Here is a 16,738-nt window from a genome sequence, read left to right on the forward strand (position 1 = left end):
AGTGGGCTATGTGTATTGTCAATGCATTGAACTAGGTTATGTGTATTGTCACTGCAGTAAACTAGGCTATGTGTATTGCCACTGCAGTAAACTAGGATATGTGTATTGTCATTGCAGTGGGCTAGGCTATATGTATTGTCAATGCAGTGGGCTATGTGTATTGTCAATGCAGTGGGCTAGGCTATGTGTATTGTCACTATAGTAGACTGTGCTATGTGTATTGTCAATGCAGTGGGCTATGTGTATTGTCACTGCAGTAAACTAGGCTATGTGTATTGCCACTGCAGTAAACTAGGCTATGTGTATTGTCAATGCAGTGGGCTAGGCCATGTGTATTGTCACTGCAGTGAACTAGGCTATGTGTATTGCCACTGCAGTAGACTAGGCTATGTGTATTGTCACTGCAGTGGGCTAGGCCATGTGTATTGTCACTGCAGTGGGCTAGGCTATGTGTATTGTCAATGCAGTGGGCTATGTGTATTGCCACTGCAGTAAACTAGGCTATGTGTATTGCCACTGCAGTAGACTAGGCTATGTGTATTGTCAATGCAGTGGGCTAGGCCATGTGTATTGTCACTGCAGTGAACTAGGCTATGTGTATTGTCACTGCAGTGGGCTAGGCCATGTGTATTGTCACTGCAGTAGACTAGGCTATGTGTATTGCCACTGCAGTGGACTAGGCTATGTGTACTACCTCTGCAGTGAACTAGGCTATTTGTGTTCCCTCTTCGGTGACACAATCATTATGATCATAATCAGTTATAGTAGATTAGCCTGGCTTTCACAACAACACAGGTTGAAGTGCTCTGCTCTCTAGGCTTTTACTGCATCCCAACTGGACCCCTATATAGGACACTACTTTTCGGCAGAGTCTTATGGGCCTTATATGGGGAGCAGGGTGCCATTTTGGAAGTAGACTATATGTTGGTCAGGTCCTGCTGTCACCTAGTGTGGTCATTCCCCTGCTGTTCATCCTTTTCTACCCTGTTGCTCACTAGTTGCCTGGCAACCGATATTAAACAGGCCCACACTCTAAACTTTCCATCCCTTCCGTCCAAGGCCTCTCTGTCATCTCCCTCGCTCTCCTCCCCTCTCTGTCTTCTCCCTCGCTCTCCTCCCCTCTCTGTCTTCTCCCTCGCTCTCCTCCCCTCTCTGTCATCTCCCTCGCTCTCATCCCCTCTCTGTCTTCTCCTTCGCTCTCCTCCCCTCTCTGTCTTCTCCTTCGTTCTCCTCCCCTCTGTCTTCTCCCTCGTTCTCCTCCCCTCTCTGTCTTCTCCCTCGTTCTCCTCCCCTCTGTCTTCTCCCTCGTTCTCCTCCCCTCTCTGTCTTCTCCCTCGTTCTTCTCCCCTCTCCGTCTTCTCCCTCGTTCTCCTCCCCTCTCTGTCTTCTCCCTCGTTCTCCTCCCCTCTCTGTCTTCTCCCTCGCTCTCGTCCCCTCTCTGTCTTCTCCCTCGTTCTCCTTCCCTCTCTGTCTTCTCCCTCGTTCTCCTCCCCTCTCTGTCTTCTCCCTCGTTCTCCTCCCCTCTCTGTCTTCTCCCTCGCTCTCGTCCCCTCTCTGTCTTCTCCCTCGCTCTCGTCCCCTCTCTGTCTTCTCCCTCGCTCTCCTCCCCTCTCTGTCTTCTCCCTCGCTCTCCTCCCCTCTCTGTCTTCTCCCTCGCTCTCCTCCCCTCTCTCTCTCCCCTCTGACCCCTCCTCTCTCTCTCTCCCCTCTGACCCCTCCCCTCTCTCTCTCGCTCACCCCTCTGCCCCCTCCTCTCTCTCTCTTTCTCTCTCTCTCTCTCTCTCTCTCTCTCCCCTCTGCACCCTCCTTTCTCTCTCTCTCTCTCTCTGTCTGTCTGTTCCTCCTTTCCCCACGGTGGGGACTTTGGGGATTTCAGATGAAGAAATGGAAAACATTCTCGGTTCTAACTGCTGTTGTCAAAAGGCCATTTCCACAACGAATGAGTCACTTGATGACCCAATGAAGGAACCACTGACCCACGGGTAGAAAACTCTCTCTGTAGCACAATCACATTCACAACAAGGAGGAAAATAAGTGTCCTCTGTTCATTCAGCTAGCTGGGATGGGAGTAGACTACTAGCCTGTAGTTAAGTAGTGGGTCTCTCTCTCTTTCTCTCTCTCTCTCTGCAGAAAATAACCTAGTGCTTTCTACCCACAGACAAACAGAATAGCTCTGTCTAACCAGTACCTTCTACACACAGACAAACAGAATGGCTCTGTCTACCCAGTACCTTCTACACACAGACAAACAGAATACCTCTTTTTATGAGCTACCTACCCAAAGTCAGCTATCCAGGGGTGCCGCTAATCAAGTGGACACACTCCTGGATAGCTGGAAATAAAACAGAAACACTTACTCATGTCTGCCAAGTAGTCAGATTACTGGCCTATATAGGCAGACTACTGTCTTATGTAGTCAGACTACTGCCCTACATAGTCAGACTCTGCCCTACATAGTCAGACTCTGCCATACGTAGTCAGACTACTGCCCTACATAGTCAGACTACTGCCCTACATAGTCAGACTACTGCCCTACATAGTCAGACTACTGCCCTACATAGTCAGACTACTGCCCTACATAGTCAGACTACTGCCCTACATAGTCAGACCACTGCCCTATGTAGTCCACGGTAGGCAGACTACTGCCCTACATAGTCAGAATACTCCACTACATAGTCAGACTACTGCCCTATATAGTCCACGGTAGTCAGACTTCTGCCCTACATTGTCCATAGTAGTCAGAGAAGCCCTACATAGTCAGACCACTGCCCTATATAGTCACACTACTGCCCTATATAGTCCACAGTAGTCAGACTACTGCCCTATATAGTCAGACCACTGCCCTATATAGTCAGACCACTGCCCTACGTAGTCCACAGTAGTCAGACTACTGCCCTACATAGTCCACAGTAGGCAGACCACTGCCCTATATAGTCAGACCACTGCCCTATATAGTCGCACTACTGCCCTATATAGTCCACAGTAGTCAGACTACTGCCCTATAAAGTCAGACTACTGCCCGATATAGTCAGACTACTGCCCTACATAGTCAGACCACTGCCCTATGTAGTCAGTAGTCAGACTTCTGCCCTACGTAGTCTGACTACTGCCCTACATAGTCCGACTACTGCCCTACATAGTCTGACTACTGCCCTACATAGTCAGACTACTGCCCTACATAGTCAGACTACGGCCCTACATAGTCAGACTACTGCCCTACATAGTCAGACCACTGCCCTATGTAGTCCACGGTAGGCAGACTACTGCCCTACATAGTCAGACTACTGCCCTACATAGTCAGACCACTGCCCTATATAGTCCACGGTAGGCAGACTACTGCCCTACATAGTCAGACTACTGCCCTACATAGTCAGACTACGGCCCTACATAGTCAGACTACGGCCCTACATAGTCAGACTACGGCCCTACATAGTCAGACTACTGCCCTACATAGTCAGACTACTGCCCTACATAGTCAGACTACTGCCCTACATAGACTACTGCCCTACATAGGCAGACTACTGCCCTACATAGTCAGACTACTGCCCTACATAGTCAGACTACTGCCCTACATAGTCAGACCACTGCCCTATATAGTCCACGGTAGGCAGACTACTGCCCTACGTAGTACACAGTAGGCACACTACTACCTTACATAGTCAGACTTTTGCCTTACATTGTCCATAGTAGTCAGAGCAGCCCTACATAGTCAGACCACTGCCCTACGTAGTCCACAGTAGTCAGACTACTGCCCTACATAGTCTGACTCCAGCCCTACATACTCCACAGTAGGCAGACCACTGCCCTATATAGTCAAACCACTGCCCTATATAGTTGCACTACTGCCCTATATAGTCCACAGTAGTCAGACTACTGCCCTACATAGTCTGACTACTGCCCTACATAGTCTGACTACTGCCCTACATAGTCAGACCACTGCCCTACATAGTCAGACCACTGCCCTACGTAGTCCACAGTAGTCATATTACTGCCCTACATAGTCCACATTAGTCAGACTACTACCATATATATGTAACAGTATAAATTTTAACCGTCCCCCTCGACCATACCCGGGCGCGAACCAGGGACCTTCTGCACACATCAACAGTCACCCCCGAAGCATCGTTACCCATCGCTCCACAAAAGCCGCGGCCCTTGCAGAGCAAGGGGAACTACTACTTCAAGGTCTCAGAGCAAGTGACGTCACCGATTGAAACGCTATTTAGCGCACACTGCTAACTAAGCTAGCCGTTTCACATCCGTTACATATAGTCCACATTAGTCAGACTACTGCCCTACATAGTCCACAGTAGGCAGACTACTGCCCTACATAGTCCACAGTAGGCAGACTACTGCCCTACATAGTCAGACTACTGCCCTACATAGTCAGACTACTGCCCTATGTAGTCCACGGTAGTCAGACTACTGCCCTACATAGTCAGACTACTGCCCTATATACTCCACAGTAGGCAGACTACTGCCCTATATAGTCAGACTACTGCCCAAATAGTCAGACCACTGCCCTATGTAGTCCACGGTAGTCAGACTACTGCTCTACATAGTCAGACCACTGCCCTATGTAGTCCACGGTAGTCAGACTACTTCCCTATATAGTCAGACTACTGCCCTACATAGTCAGACCACTGCCCTACATAGTCCACAGTAGGCAGACTACTGCCCTATATACTCCACGGTAGTCAGACTACTGCCCTATATAGTCAGACTACTGCCCTACATAGACTACTGCCCTACATAGACTACTGCCCTATATAGGCAGACTACTGCCCTATATACTCCACAGTAGGCAGACTACTGCCCTATATAGTCAGACTACTGCCCAAATAGTCAGACTACTGCCCTATGTAGTCCACAGTAGTCAGACTACTGCCCTACACAGTCAGGCTACTGCCCTACACAATCAGGCTACTGCCCTACACAGTCAGGCTACTGCCCTACACAGTCACTGCCCTACACAGTCAGGCTACTGCCCTACACAGTCAGGCTACTGCCCTACATAGTCAGGCTACTGCCCTACACAGTCAGGCTACTGCCCTACACAGTCAGGCTACTGCCCTACACAGTCAGGCTACTGCCCCATATAAATCCATATTAGTCCAGAAGAAGAAATATGCTAATTTAGCTGATTTATTTTAATCCAAAGAGACACAAATGCAAACATTGATAGTGACTGTATTTATTCATCTTGGAGTTGAACCAACAACCCTGGTGTTTCTAACACCCTTCTCCAACCCACTAACCCACTTAGACATTGGAACCTCAAATATGTATGGCCTATCTCTAGGATGAGAAAAAGTGTTTTAATCAATGTGTCAAGATTCAGCTTTTGATCATGTGTCTCCTGTCCAGTCTGATTCAGTGTTTGATCATGTCTCCTGTCCAGTCTGATTCAGTTTGATCATGTCTCCTGTCCTGTCTGATTCAGAGTTTGATCATGTGTATCCTGTCCTGTCTGATTCAGAGTTTGATCGTGTCTCCTGTCCTGTCTGATTCAGAGTTTGATCGTGTCTCCTGTCCAGTCTGATACAGTGTTTGATAATGTGTATCCTGTCCTGTCAGATTCAGAGTTTGATCATGTCTCCTGTCCAGTCTGATTCAGAGTTTGATCATGTCTCCTGTCCAGTCTGATTCAGAGTTTGATCATGTGTCTCCTGTCCAGTCTGATTCAGAGTTTGATCATGTGTCTCCTGTCCAATCTGATTCAGAGTTTGATCATGTGTCTCCTGTCCAGTCTGATTCAGAGTTTGATCATGTCTCCTGTCCAGTCTGATTCAGAGTTTGATCATGTGTCTCCTGTCCAGTCTGATTCAGAGTTTGATCATGTGTCTCCTGTCCAGTCTGATTCAGAGTTTGATCATGTCTCCTGTCCAGTCTGATTCAGAGTTTGATCATGTGTCTCCTGTCCAGTCTGATTCAGTTTGATCATGTCTCCTGTCCAGTCTGATTCAGAGTTTGATCATGTGTCTCCTGTCCAGTCTGATTCAGAGTTTGATCATGTGTCTCCTGTCCAGTCTGATTCAGAGTTTGATCGTGTCTCCTGTCCTGTCTGATACAGTGTTTGATAATGTGTATCCTGTCCTGTCAGATTCAGAGTTTGATCATGTCTCCTGTCCAGTCTGATTCAGAGTTTGATCATGTGTCTCCTGTCCAGTCTGATTCAGAGTTTGATCATGTGTCTCCTGTCCAGTCTGATTCAGAGTTTGATCATGTGTCTCCTGTCCTGTCAGATTCAGAGTTTGATCATGTGTCTCCTGTCCAGTCTGATTCAGAGTTTGATCATGTGTCTCCTGTCCAGTCTGATTCAGAGTTTGATCATGTGTCTCCTGTCCAATCTGATTCAGAGTTTGATCATGTCTCCTGTCCAGTCTGATTCAGAGTTTTATCGTGTCTCCTGTCCAGTCTGATTCAGAGTTTGATCATGTGTCTCCTGTCCAATCTGATTCAGAGTTTGATCATGTGTCTCCTGTCCAATCTGATTCAGAGTTTGATCATGTGTTTCCTGTCGTCTCCAGGCGTGTATAGATGAGAATGCAGAGATGGTCCAGTTCCTGGTGGAGAGTGGGAGTGATGTGAACCGGGGGGACAACGAAGGATGGACTCCCCTCCACGCTGCTGCCTCCTGCGGGTTCATACAGATCACCAAGTGGGTCCTCTCTCTTCTCTAATGTTACGTCATACCTTCTTCGTCCTGGGGACGCTACACAGACGAACATCATACCTGTGTTTCTTCGTCCCAAATGAATGCACATTGTAGACCCCCCCCCCCCCCCCCCCCTAGCACTACACAGACGATTCCACTAATCAACTCATCATCAATGTCTTTGATTAGTGAAATCAGATGTGTTCGTATTAGGGCAAAAAAAACTAAACAATGTACACCCATTTGTATCCTCAGCAACAGGATAAGAAACACTACTGAACTGTACAATACATTGACATAGATGTGATGCTGTGTAATGTTACTATACAATTGTACACCAAAAAGTGTCACTTTGAGTGTGTACTGCAGCCTGATAGCTGATGGGTATCTGTTTGTTCTGAATAGCCAACTCCTATGCTCATGGTCTCACACCGTTTGGCAGTAAATAGCATGACCATGAGAGGTAACGTCAGCACTAACACATCTACACAGCTGATGATCATATCTGATGAACTTCAATTCCCGAGCTCGTTCTCTCCGTGTACAAGTATAGCTGTGTAGACTAGGAACCTTTCTGTGTGGACTAGGAACCTTTCTGTGTGGACTAGGAACCTTTCTGTGTGGACTAGGAACCGGTTCTGTGTGGACTAGGAACCTTTCTGCGTGGACTAAGAACCTTTCTGCGTGGACTAGGAACTTTTCTGCGTGGACTAGGAACCTTTCTGCGTGGACTAGGAACCTTTCTGCGTGGACTAGGAACCTTCCTGCGTGGACTAGGAACCTTCCTGCGTGGACTAGGAACCTTCCTGCGTGGACTAGGAACCTTCCTGCGTGGACTAGGAACCTTCCTGCGTGGACTAGGAACCATTCTGCGTAGACTAGGAACCTTTCTGTGCTTGGTGTCGGAACCGTTCTGAGTGTAGGACCCTTCCTGGGTGTAGGACCCTTCCTGGGTGTAGGACCCTTCCTGGGTGTGGGACCCTTCCTGGGTGTGGGAACCGTTCTGGGTGTAGGAAACGTTCTGTGTGTGGGAACCGTTCTGTGTGTAGGAACCTTTCTGGGTGTGGGAACCGTTCTGTGTGTAGGAACCTTTATAATATGTGTGTATGTTGCAGGTACCTGATAGAGCACGGTGCCCGTGTGGGAGCGGTGAACAGTGAAGGAGAGCTTCCTCTGGATGTTGCCACTGAGGATGCTATGGAGAGACTGCTGAAGGGCGAGATCAAGAAACAAGGTATGAACTGTTATGTAGGCTCTATGTAGGCTACATTTGAAGAGAGAGATCTAGAAACATAAGAACTGTTATATAGTGTCAATGTAGGCTACATTTGAAGAGAGATCAAGAAACATGATATGAACTGTTATGTAGTGTCTATGTAGGCGACATTTGAAGAGCGATCAAGAAACATGATATGAACTGTTATGAACATGATATGTAGGCTACATTTGAAGAGAGATCAAGAAACATGATATGAACTGTTATGTAGTGTCTATATAGGCTACATTTGAAGAGAGTGATCTAGAAACATGATATGAACAGTTATGTAGTGTCTATGTAGGCTACATTTGAAGAGAGAGATCTGGAAACATGATATGAACTGTTATGTAGGCTACATTTGAAGAGAGATCCAGAAACATGATATGAACTGTTATGTAGTGTCTATGTAGGCTACATTTGAAGAGATCTAGAAACATGAACTTATGTAGTGTCTATGTAGGCTACATTTGAAGGTAGAGATCTAGAAACATGATATGAACTGTTATGTAGGCTACATTTGAAGAGAGATCAAGAAACATGATATGAACTGTTATGTAGTGTCTATGTAGGCTACATTTGAAGAGATCTAGAAACATGATATGAACTGTTATGTAGTGTCTATGTAGGCTACATTTGAATTGAGCGGTCTAGAAGCAGGGTAAACTATGAATTGTTATGTAGTGTCTATGTAGGCTACATTTGAATTGAGTGATCTAGAAGCAGGGTAACTATGAATTGTTATGTAGTCTGCGTGTTACATAACGTGGCTGCTGGACTGAGTAAAACGTGTGGTAAATGAGGTTCACCATCTTCACCATCTGTTTTTTTTTTTAGGTTATCAGGGAATTGTTAAGTAGCCATGTCAACCGTCCTCGGAGAAGCACAGTACACGCTTTCTCTCTTCCTCCAAAACACAATAACGCCTGCTGTTGAATTCCACGTCCTTGTGATATTGTGACGTAACAAAATGTCATTAGTGCTGCTCCTAATGCAACTGCTGTATTTTAAGTCATGGTTAGAATGACTACACCCTTTTTAAGATTCTGAAACAAAATCAGAAACGGGCATAAGAGGAATAATAATAATAATATGACAGGAAAATATGTTTTTTTTTTAAATGTAATATTAGACTTTTAGATGTATTATGTTGACATTGTCAGTGTTGATAATCAAAGGTAAAAGCTGGGGGATTACTACTGTTTTTTTTACAAGGTGACAAGTTCTGATTTAACCATCATCGTTGATCTTTAAAAGCTATCGGTTTCTGTTAAATAACATTTTTAGACCGACTCACCAACAGAGAATACACAGATTATTACTCTCCCTCTCTCAATGTAGCCTTTATTTAATCTCCCCTAACTATGTCCGTCTCTCTCTGTCCCCAGGGGTGGATGTAGATCTGGCGAGGAGGGAAGAGGAGCGGGTGATGCTGGCGGATGCCAACGCGGTGCTGGCAGGAAGTGGCGTGCTGACACCTCACCCCAACACCAAGGCCACAGCGCTGCACGTGGCCGCGGCCAAGGGCTACATAGAAGTCATGAAGTGAGTCGGGTGCTAGTCGGCGAGTCGGGTGCTAGTCGGCGAGTCGGCGAGTCGGGTGCTAGTCGGCGAGTCGGGTGCTAGTCGGCGAGTCGGGTGCTAGTCGGGTGCTAGACGGCGAGTCAGGTGCTAGTCGGTGAGTCAGGTGCGAGTCAGGTGCTAGACGGCGAGTCAGGTGCTAGTCAGGGGCTAGACGGCGAGTCAGGTGCTAGTCAGGGGCTAGACGGCGAGTCAGGTGCTAGTCGGTGAGTCAGGTGCTAGTCGGCGAGTCAGGTGCTAGTTGGCGAGTCGGGTGCTAGTCGGCGAGTCGGGTGCTAGTCGGGTGCTAGACGGCGAGTCAGGTGCTAGTCGGTGAGTCAGGTGCGAGTCAGGTGCTAGACGGCGAGTCAGGTGCAAGTCAGGTGCTAGACGGCGAGTCAGGTGCTAGACGGCGAGTCAGGTGCAAGTCAGCGAGTCAGGTGCTAGACGGGGGGTCAGGTGCGAGTCAGGTGCTAGTCGGCGAGTCAGGTGCTAGTCGGCGAGTCAGGTGCGACTCAGGTGCTAGACGGCGAGTCAGGTGCTAGTCGGCGAGTCAGGTGCTAGTCGGCGAGTCAGGTGCTAGACGGCGAGTCAGGTGCTTGTCAGGTGCTAGTCGGCGATTTGTTGTAGAGAGTGCTCATTTGTTGTAGAGAGTGCTCATTTGTTGTAGAGAGTGCTCATTTGTTGTAGAGAGTGCTCATTTGTTGTAGAGAGTGCTCATTTGTTGTAGAGTGTGCTCATTTGTTGTAGAGAGTGCTCATTTGTTGTAGAGAGTGCTCATTTGTTGTAGAGAGTGTCCTGTTGTCCTGTTGTCCTCATGTCCTTGTGTGGTTCTTGTCCTCCCATCCTCGTGTCCTCCCATCCTCGTGTCCTCTGTCCTCCCATCCTCGTGACCTCCTGTCCTCGTGTTCTCTGTCCTCCCATCCTCGTGTCCTCCCGTCCTCGTGTCTTCTTGTCCTCGTGTCTTCTTGTCCTCCCATCCTCTTGTGGTTCTTGTCCTCCCATCCTCGTGTCCTTTGTCCTCCCATCCTCGTGTCCTCCCATCCTGTTGTCCTCATGTCCTCCCGTTCTGTTGTCCTCCCGTTCTGTTGTCCTCCTGTTCTGTTGTCCTCCCGTTCTCTTGTCCTCCCATCCCTGTGTCCTCTTGTCCTCCCATCCCTGTGTCCTCTTGTCCTCCCATCCTCGTGTCCTCTTGTCCTCCCATCCTCGTGTCCTCTTGTCCTCCCATCCTCGTGTCCTCTTGTCCTCCCATCCTTGTGTCTTCTTGTCCTCCCATCCTCGTGTGGTTATTTTCCTCCTATCCTCGTGTCCTCCCGTCCTCGTGTCTTCTTGTCCTCCCATCCTCATGTCTTCTTGTCCTCCCGTCCTGTTGTCCTCCCATCCTCGTGTTTCCTCTCTATCACCTCTATCTAATCAACCCCCCCACAGGGTCCTGCTCCAGTGTGGTCTGGATTTGGACAGTGGTGATGTGGATGGCTGGACAGCCCTGCATGCTGCTGCTCACTGGGGACAGCAGGAGGTGTGTTCTCTGCTGGCTGACAACATGTGTGACATGGCCTCTCTCAACAACGTGGTGAGTTGGAGATGACACACACACTGATGTACTCACACACACACACACACACACACACACACACACACACACACACACACACACACACTGATGTACACACACACACACACACTGATGTACACACACACACACACACACACACTGACGTACACACACACTGATGTACACACACACACACACACACACACACACACACTGATGTACACACACACACACTGATGTACACACACACACACACACACACTGATGTACTCGCACACACACTGAGACACACACATATGCGTATGCACACACACACACACACACACACAGAGAAGCTCAGTCTGGCAGAGTAACACCTCTACTACATTCTGACTCAACAGGCATTGTTAATGTCAACATCTCACATGGTACCCTATTCCCTATATAGTGCAAAAAAGTAGTGCACTAAATAGGGAATAGGGTGCCATTTGGGACACACTGTTAAATGACATGTATTACAGTAAATCTGTGTCCTTGTTCCAGGGACAAACCCCTATAGAGGTAGCAGATGACACCCTAGTGGACACTCTGGAGCAGCTGACTAAGAAACAGAATGCTGTGAGTCTCTGTTTATGTCCCAAATGCCACCCTATTCCCTATATGGGGCGCTACCTCTATCTCTGAGTGACCTTATATAGCTAGAGTACATGATCTCTCTCTGTCTCTCGCTTTCTCTCTGTCTCTCCCTTTCTCTCTGTCTCTGCTCTCTCTCTGTCTGCTCTCTCTCTCTCTCACTCACTTTCTCTCTCTCTCTGTCTGTTCCTCTGTCTGTCTCTCTGTCTCTCGCTTTCTCTCTGTCTCTGCTCTCTCTCTCTCTCTCTCTCTCTCTCTCTCTTTCTCTCTCTCTCTGTGTGTCTGTCTCTCTCTGCTCTCTCTCACTTTCACTTTCTCGCTCTGTCTGTCTGTCTGTCTGTATGTCTGTCTCTTTCCCTCTGTCTATATCTGTCTATATCTGTCTCTCTCTCTCTCTCTCTCTCTCTCTGTCTCTCTCTCTCTCTCTGTCTATCTGTCTCTCTCTCTCTGTCTATCTGTCTCTCTCTCTCTCTGTCTATCTGTCTCTCTCTCCCTCTGTCTATATCTGTCTCTCTCTCTCTCTCTGTCTCTCTCTCTCTTTGTCTCTCTCTCTCTCTCTGTCTCTCTGTCTCTCTCTCTCTCTCTCTCTATGTCTCTCTCTCTCTGTCTCTCTCCCTCTGTCTATATCTGTCTCTCTATCTCTCTCTCTCTGTCTCTCTCTCTCTGTCTCTCTCCCTCTGTCTATATCTGTCTCTCTCTCTCTCTCTCTGTCTCTCTCAGCATGCCACTGGTTGAATTCTTTCCCTATTTATGTCTCTATCCAAACATCGTGTTGACTTTTGACCTTTACTGTGTCTTCATTGTCCTACTGAAGTGTGTTGTGTTCTGTGGTTCATTGAAATATATTACAGTACCAGTCAAAACTATGTAACAACACATATGGAATCATGTAGTAACCAAAAACGTGCAAAAAACAAACAAAATATATTTTAGGTTCTTCAAAGTAGCCACCTAGCCGCCTTGATGACAGCTTTTCACACTCTTGGCATTCTCTCAACCAGCTTCACCTGGAATGCTTTTCCAACAGTTTTTTTTAAGGAGTTCCCACATATGCTGAGCACTTGTTGGCTGCTTTTGCTTCACTCTGCGGTCCAACTCATCCCAAACCATCTCAATTGGGTTTAGGTCAGGTGATTGTGGAGCCCAGGTCATCTGATGCAGCACTCCATCACTCTCATTCTTGGTCAAATAGCTCTTATACAGCCTGGAGTTGTGTTGGGTTATTGTCCTGTTGAAAAACAAATGATAGTCCCACTATGCGCAAACCAGATGGGATGGCGTAACGCTGCAGAATGCTGTGATAGCCATGCTGGTTAAGTGTGCATTGAATTTTAAATAAATCACAGACAGTTTCACCAGTAAAGCACCCCCACACCATAACATCACCTCCTCCATGCTTCACGATGGGAACCACACATGCGGAGATCGTCCGTTCACCTACTCTGCTTCTCACAAAGACATGGCGGTTGGAACCAAAAATCTCAAATTTGGATTCATCAGACCAAAGGACAAATTTCCACCGGTCTAATGTCCATTGCTCGTGTTTCTTATACCAAGCAAGTCAATTATTATCGGTGTCCTTTAGTAGTGGTTTCCTTGCAGCAATTCAACCATGAAGGCCTGATTCACACAGTCTCCTTTGAACAGTTGATGTTGAGATGTGTCTGTTACTTGGACTCTGTGAAGCTGGTAACTCTAATGAACTTATCCTCTGCAGCAGAGGTAACTCTGGGTCTTCCTTTCCTTTGGCGGTCCTCAAGAGAGCCAGGTTCATCATAACACTGGATGGTTTTTGCAACTGCACTTGAAATTTTCCCGATTTAACTTTGACCTTCATGTTTTATTAAAGTAATGACAGACTGTCGTTGCTCTTTGCTTATTTCAGCTGTTCTTGTCATTATATGGACTTGGTATTTTACCAAATAGAGCGATCTTCTGTATATCACCCCTACATTGTCACAACACAACTGATTGCCTCAAATGCATTAAGAAGGAAAGAAATTCCACAATATAACATTTTAACAAGGCACACCTGTTAATTGAAATGCATTCCAGGTGCCTTATGAAGCTGGTTGAGAGAATGCCAAGAGTGTGCAAAGCCGTCATCAAGGCAAAGGAATGCTACTTTGAAGAATTTCAAATATGAAATATATTTTGATTTGTTTAACAGTTTTTTGGTTACTACGTGATTCCATATGTGCTATGTCATAGTTTTGATGTCTTCACTATTATTCTACAATGTAGAAAATAGTAAAAATGAGTAGGTGTGTCCTATCTTTTGACTGGTATTGTGTATGTATGTATATATACAGTGAGGTAAAAAATGATTTGATCCCCTGCTGATTTTGTACGTTTGCCCACTGACAAAGAAATGACCAGTCTATAATTTTAATGGTTTATTTGAACAGGGAGAGACAGAATAACAACAAAAATATCCAGAATAACAACAATGTTATAAATTGATTTGCATTTTAATGAGGGAAATAAGTATTTGACCCCTCTGCAAAACATGACTTAGTACTTGGTGGCAAAACCCTTGATGCCAATCACAGAGGTCAGACGTTTCTTGTAGTTGGACACCAGGTTTGCACACATCTCAGGAGGGATTTTGTCCCACTCCTCTTTGCAGATCTTCTCCAAGTTATTAAGGTTTCGAGGCTGACGTTTGGCAACTCGAACCTTCAACTCCCTCCACAGATGTTCTATGGGATTAACGTCTGGTGACTGGCTAGGCCTTAATGTGCTTCTTCTTGAGCCACTCCTTTGTTGCCTTGGCCGTGTGTTTTGGGTCATTGTCATGCTGGAATACCCATCCACGCCCCATTTTCAATGCCCTCGCTGAGGGAAGGAGGTTCTCACCCAAGATTTGACGGTACATGGCCCGTCCATCGTCCCTTTGATGTGGTGAAGTTGTCCTGTCCCCTTAGCAGAAAAACACCCCCAAAGCATAATGTTTTCACCTCCATGTTTGACGGTGGGGATGGTGTTCTTGGGGTCATAGGCAGCATTCCTCCGCCTCCAAACACAGTGAGTTGAGTTGACGCCAAAGAGCTCCATTTTGGTCTCATCTGACCACAACACTTTCACCCAGTTGTCCTCTGAATCATTCAGATGTTCATTGGCAAACTTCAGACGGGCATGTATATGTGCTTTCTTGAGCAGGGGGGACCTTGCGGGCGCTGCAGGATTTCAGTCCCTCACGGCTTAGTGTGTTACCAATTGTTTTCTTGGTGACTATGGTCCCAGCTGCCTTGAGGTCATCCTTCTGTGTAGTTCTGGGCTGATTCCTCACCGTTCTCATGATCATTGCAACTCCACGAGGTGAGATCTTGCATGGAGCCCCAGGCCGAGGGAGATTGACAGTTCTTTTGTGTTTCTTCCATTTGCGAATAATCACACCAACTGTTGTCACCTTCTCACCAAGCTGCTTGGAGATGGTCTTATAGCCCATTCCAGCCTTGTGTAGGTCTACAATCCTGTCTCTGACATCCTTGGAGAGCTCTTTGGTCTTGGCCATGGTGGAGAGTTTGGAATCTGATTGATTGATTGCTTCTGTGGACAGGTGTCTTTTTATACAGGTAACAAACTGAGATTAGTAGCACTCCCTTTAAGTGTGCTCCGAATATCAGCTCGTTATCTGTATAAAAGACACCTGGGAGCCAGAAATCTTTCTGATTGAAAGGGGGTCAAATACCTATTTCCCTCATTAAAATTCAAATCAATTTATAACATTTTTGACATGCGTTTTTCACAATGTGATTTTCTGGATTTTTTTTCTCATTTTGTCTGTCATAGTTGAAGTGTACCTATGATGAAAATTACAGGCCTCTCTCATCTTTTTAAGTGGGAGAACTTGCACAATTGGTGACTGACTAAATACTTTTTTGCCCCACTGTATAAATATATATAAATAGTTTATCAATGTATATATCTCTGTATAGCTCTTCCTGTGTATTTACTCTGTGTCTCTCTGTCTCTCTCTGTAGTTGCGTACAGAGAAAGCCAAGCTGTCCCAGCCTCCGGTCATTGAAACCAGTCCTTCTATCAATATGGCACCAGTTAGACCACGCAGGTCAGTGCCCCAGCATGTCTCTGTTACTGACCCGTCTCTGTTACTGACCCGTCTCTGTTACTGACCCGTCTCTGTGACTGACCCGTCTCTGTTACTGACCCGTCTCTGTGACTGACCCGTCTCTGTGACTGACGCGTCTCTGTGACTGACCCGTCTCTGTTACTGACCCGTCTCTGTGACTGACCCGTCTCTGTTACTGACCCGTCTCTGTTACTGACCCGTCTCTGTTACTGACCCGTCTCTGTTACTGACCTGTCTCTTACTGACTGACCCGTTTCTGTTACTAACCCGTTTCTGTTACTAACCCGTTTCTGTTACTAACCCGTCTCTGTGACTGACCCGTCTCTGTGACTGACCCGTCTCTGTGACTGACCCGTCTCTGTGACTGACTGACCCGTCTCTGTGACTGACCCGTCTCTGTGACTGACCCGTCTCTGTTACTGACCCGTCTCTGTTACTGACCCGTCTCTGTTACTGACCCATTTCTGTTACTGACCCGTCTCTTACTGACTGACCCTTCTCTTACTGACTGACCCGTCTCTGTGACTGATCCGTCTCTGTGACTGAGCCGTCTCTTACTGACTGACCCGTCTCTTACTGACTGACCCATCTCTTTTACTGACCCGTCTCTGTGACTGACCCGTCTCTGTTACTAACCCGTCTCTGTGACTGACCCGTCTCTGTGACTGACCCGTCTCTGTGACTGACCCGTCTCTGTTACTAACCCGTTTCTGTTACTGACCTGTCTCTTACTGACTGACCCTTCTCTTACTGACCCGTCTCTGTTACTGACCCGTTTCTGTTACTGACCCGTCTCTTACTGACTGACCCTTCTCTTACTGACTGACCCGTCTCTTACTGACTGACCCGTCTCTTACTGACTGACCCGTCTCTGTTACTGACCCGTCTCTTTTACTGACCCGTCTCTGTTACTGACCCATCTCTTACTGACTAACCCTTCTGTTACTGACCCAGGAATCACTGATACTGAACCACACAGCATTAGGTAGCACACCTTTCTACCAA

General features: G+C 47.0%; 1 protein-coding gene across 34 annotated transcripts in view; it reads left to right on the forward strand.

The window, feature by feature from the left end:
• LOC110521175 (protein phosphatase 1 regulatory subunit 12A) overlaps positions 1-16,738 on the forward strand; it is a 67,438-nt gene that overhangs the window by 5,475 nt on the left and 45,225 nt on the right. For all 34 annotated transcript variants that reach the window (XR_016495045.1, XR_016495044.1, XR_016495046.1 and 31 more), the window contains exons 2-7: positions 6,531-6,661; positions 7,774-7,892; positions 9,302-9,458; positions 10,902-11,046; positions 11,551-11,625; positions 15,627-15,712. Coding sequence is in view for 20 of the 34 variants with exons in the window: in XM_036969364.2 (XP_036825259.2) it covers positions 6,531-6,661; positions 7,774-7,892; positions 9,302-9,458; positions 10,902-11,046; positions 11,551-11,625; positions 15,627-15,712 (713 nt within the window). In the remaining 14 variants the exon portion in view is untranslated. The remainder of the gene's footprint in view (positions 1-6,530; positions 6,662-7,773; positions 7,893-9,301; positions 9,459-10,901; positions 11,047-11,550; positions 11,626-15,626; positions 15,713-16,738) is intronic.

The sequence above is a fragment of the Oncorhynchus mykiss genome, chromosome 4 (assembly GCF_057628025.1).
Source record: "Oncorhynchus mykiss isolate SJ-2025 chromosome 4, ASM5762802v1, whole genome shotgun sequence".
NCBI classification, from domain to species: Eukaryota; Metazoa; Chordata; class Actinopteri; order Salmoniformes; family Salmonidae; genus Oncorhynchus; species Oncorhynchus mykiss.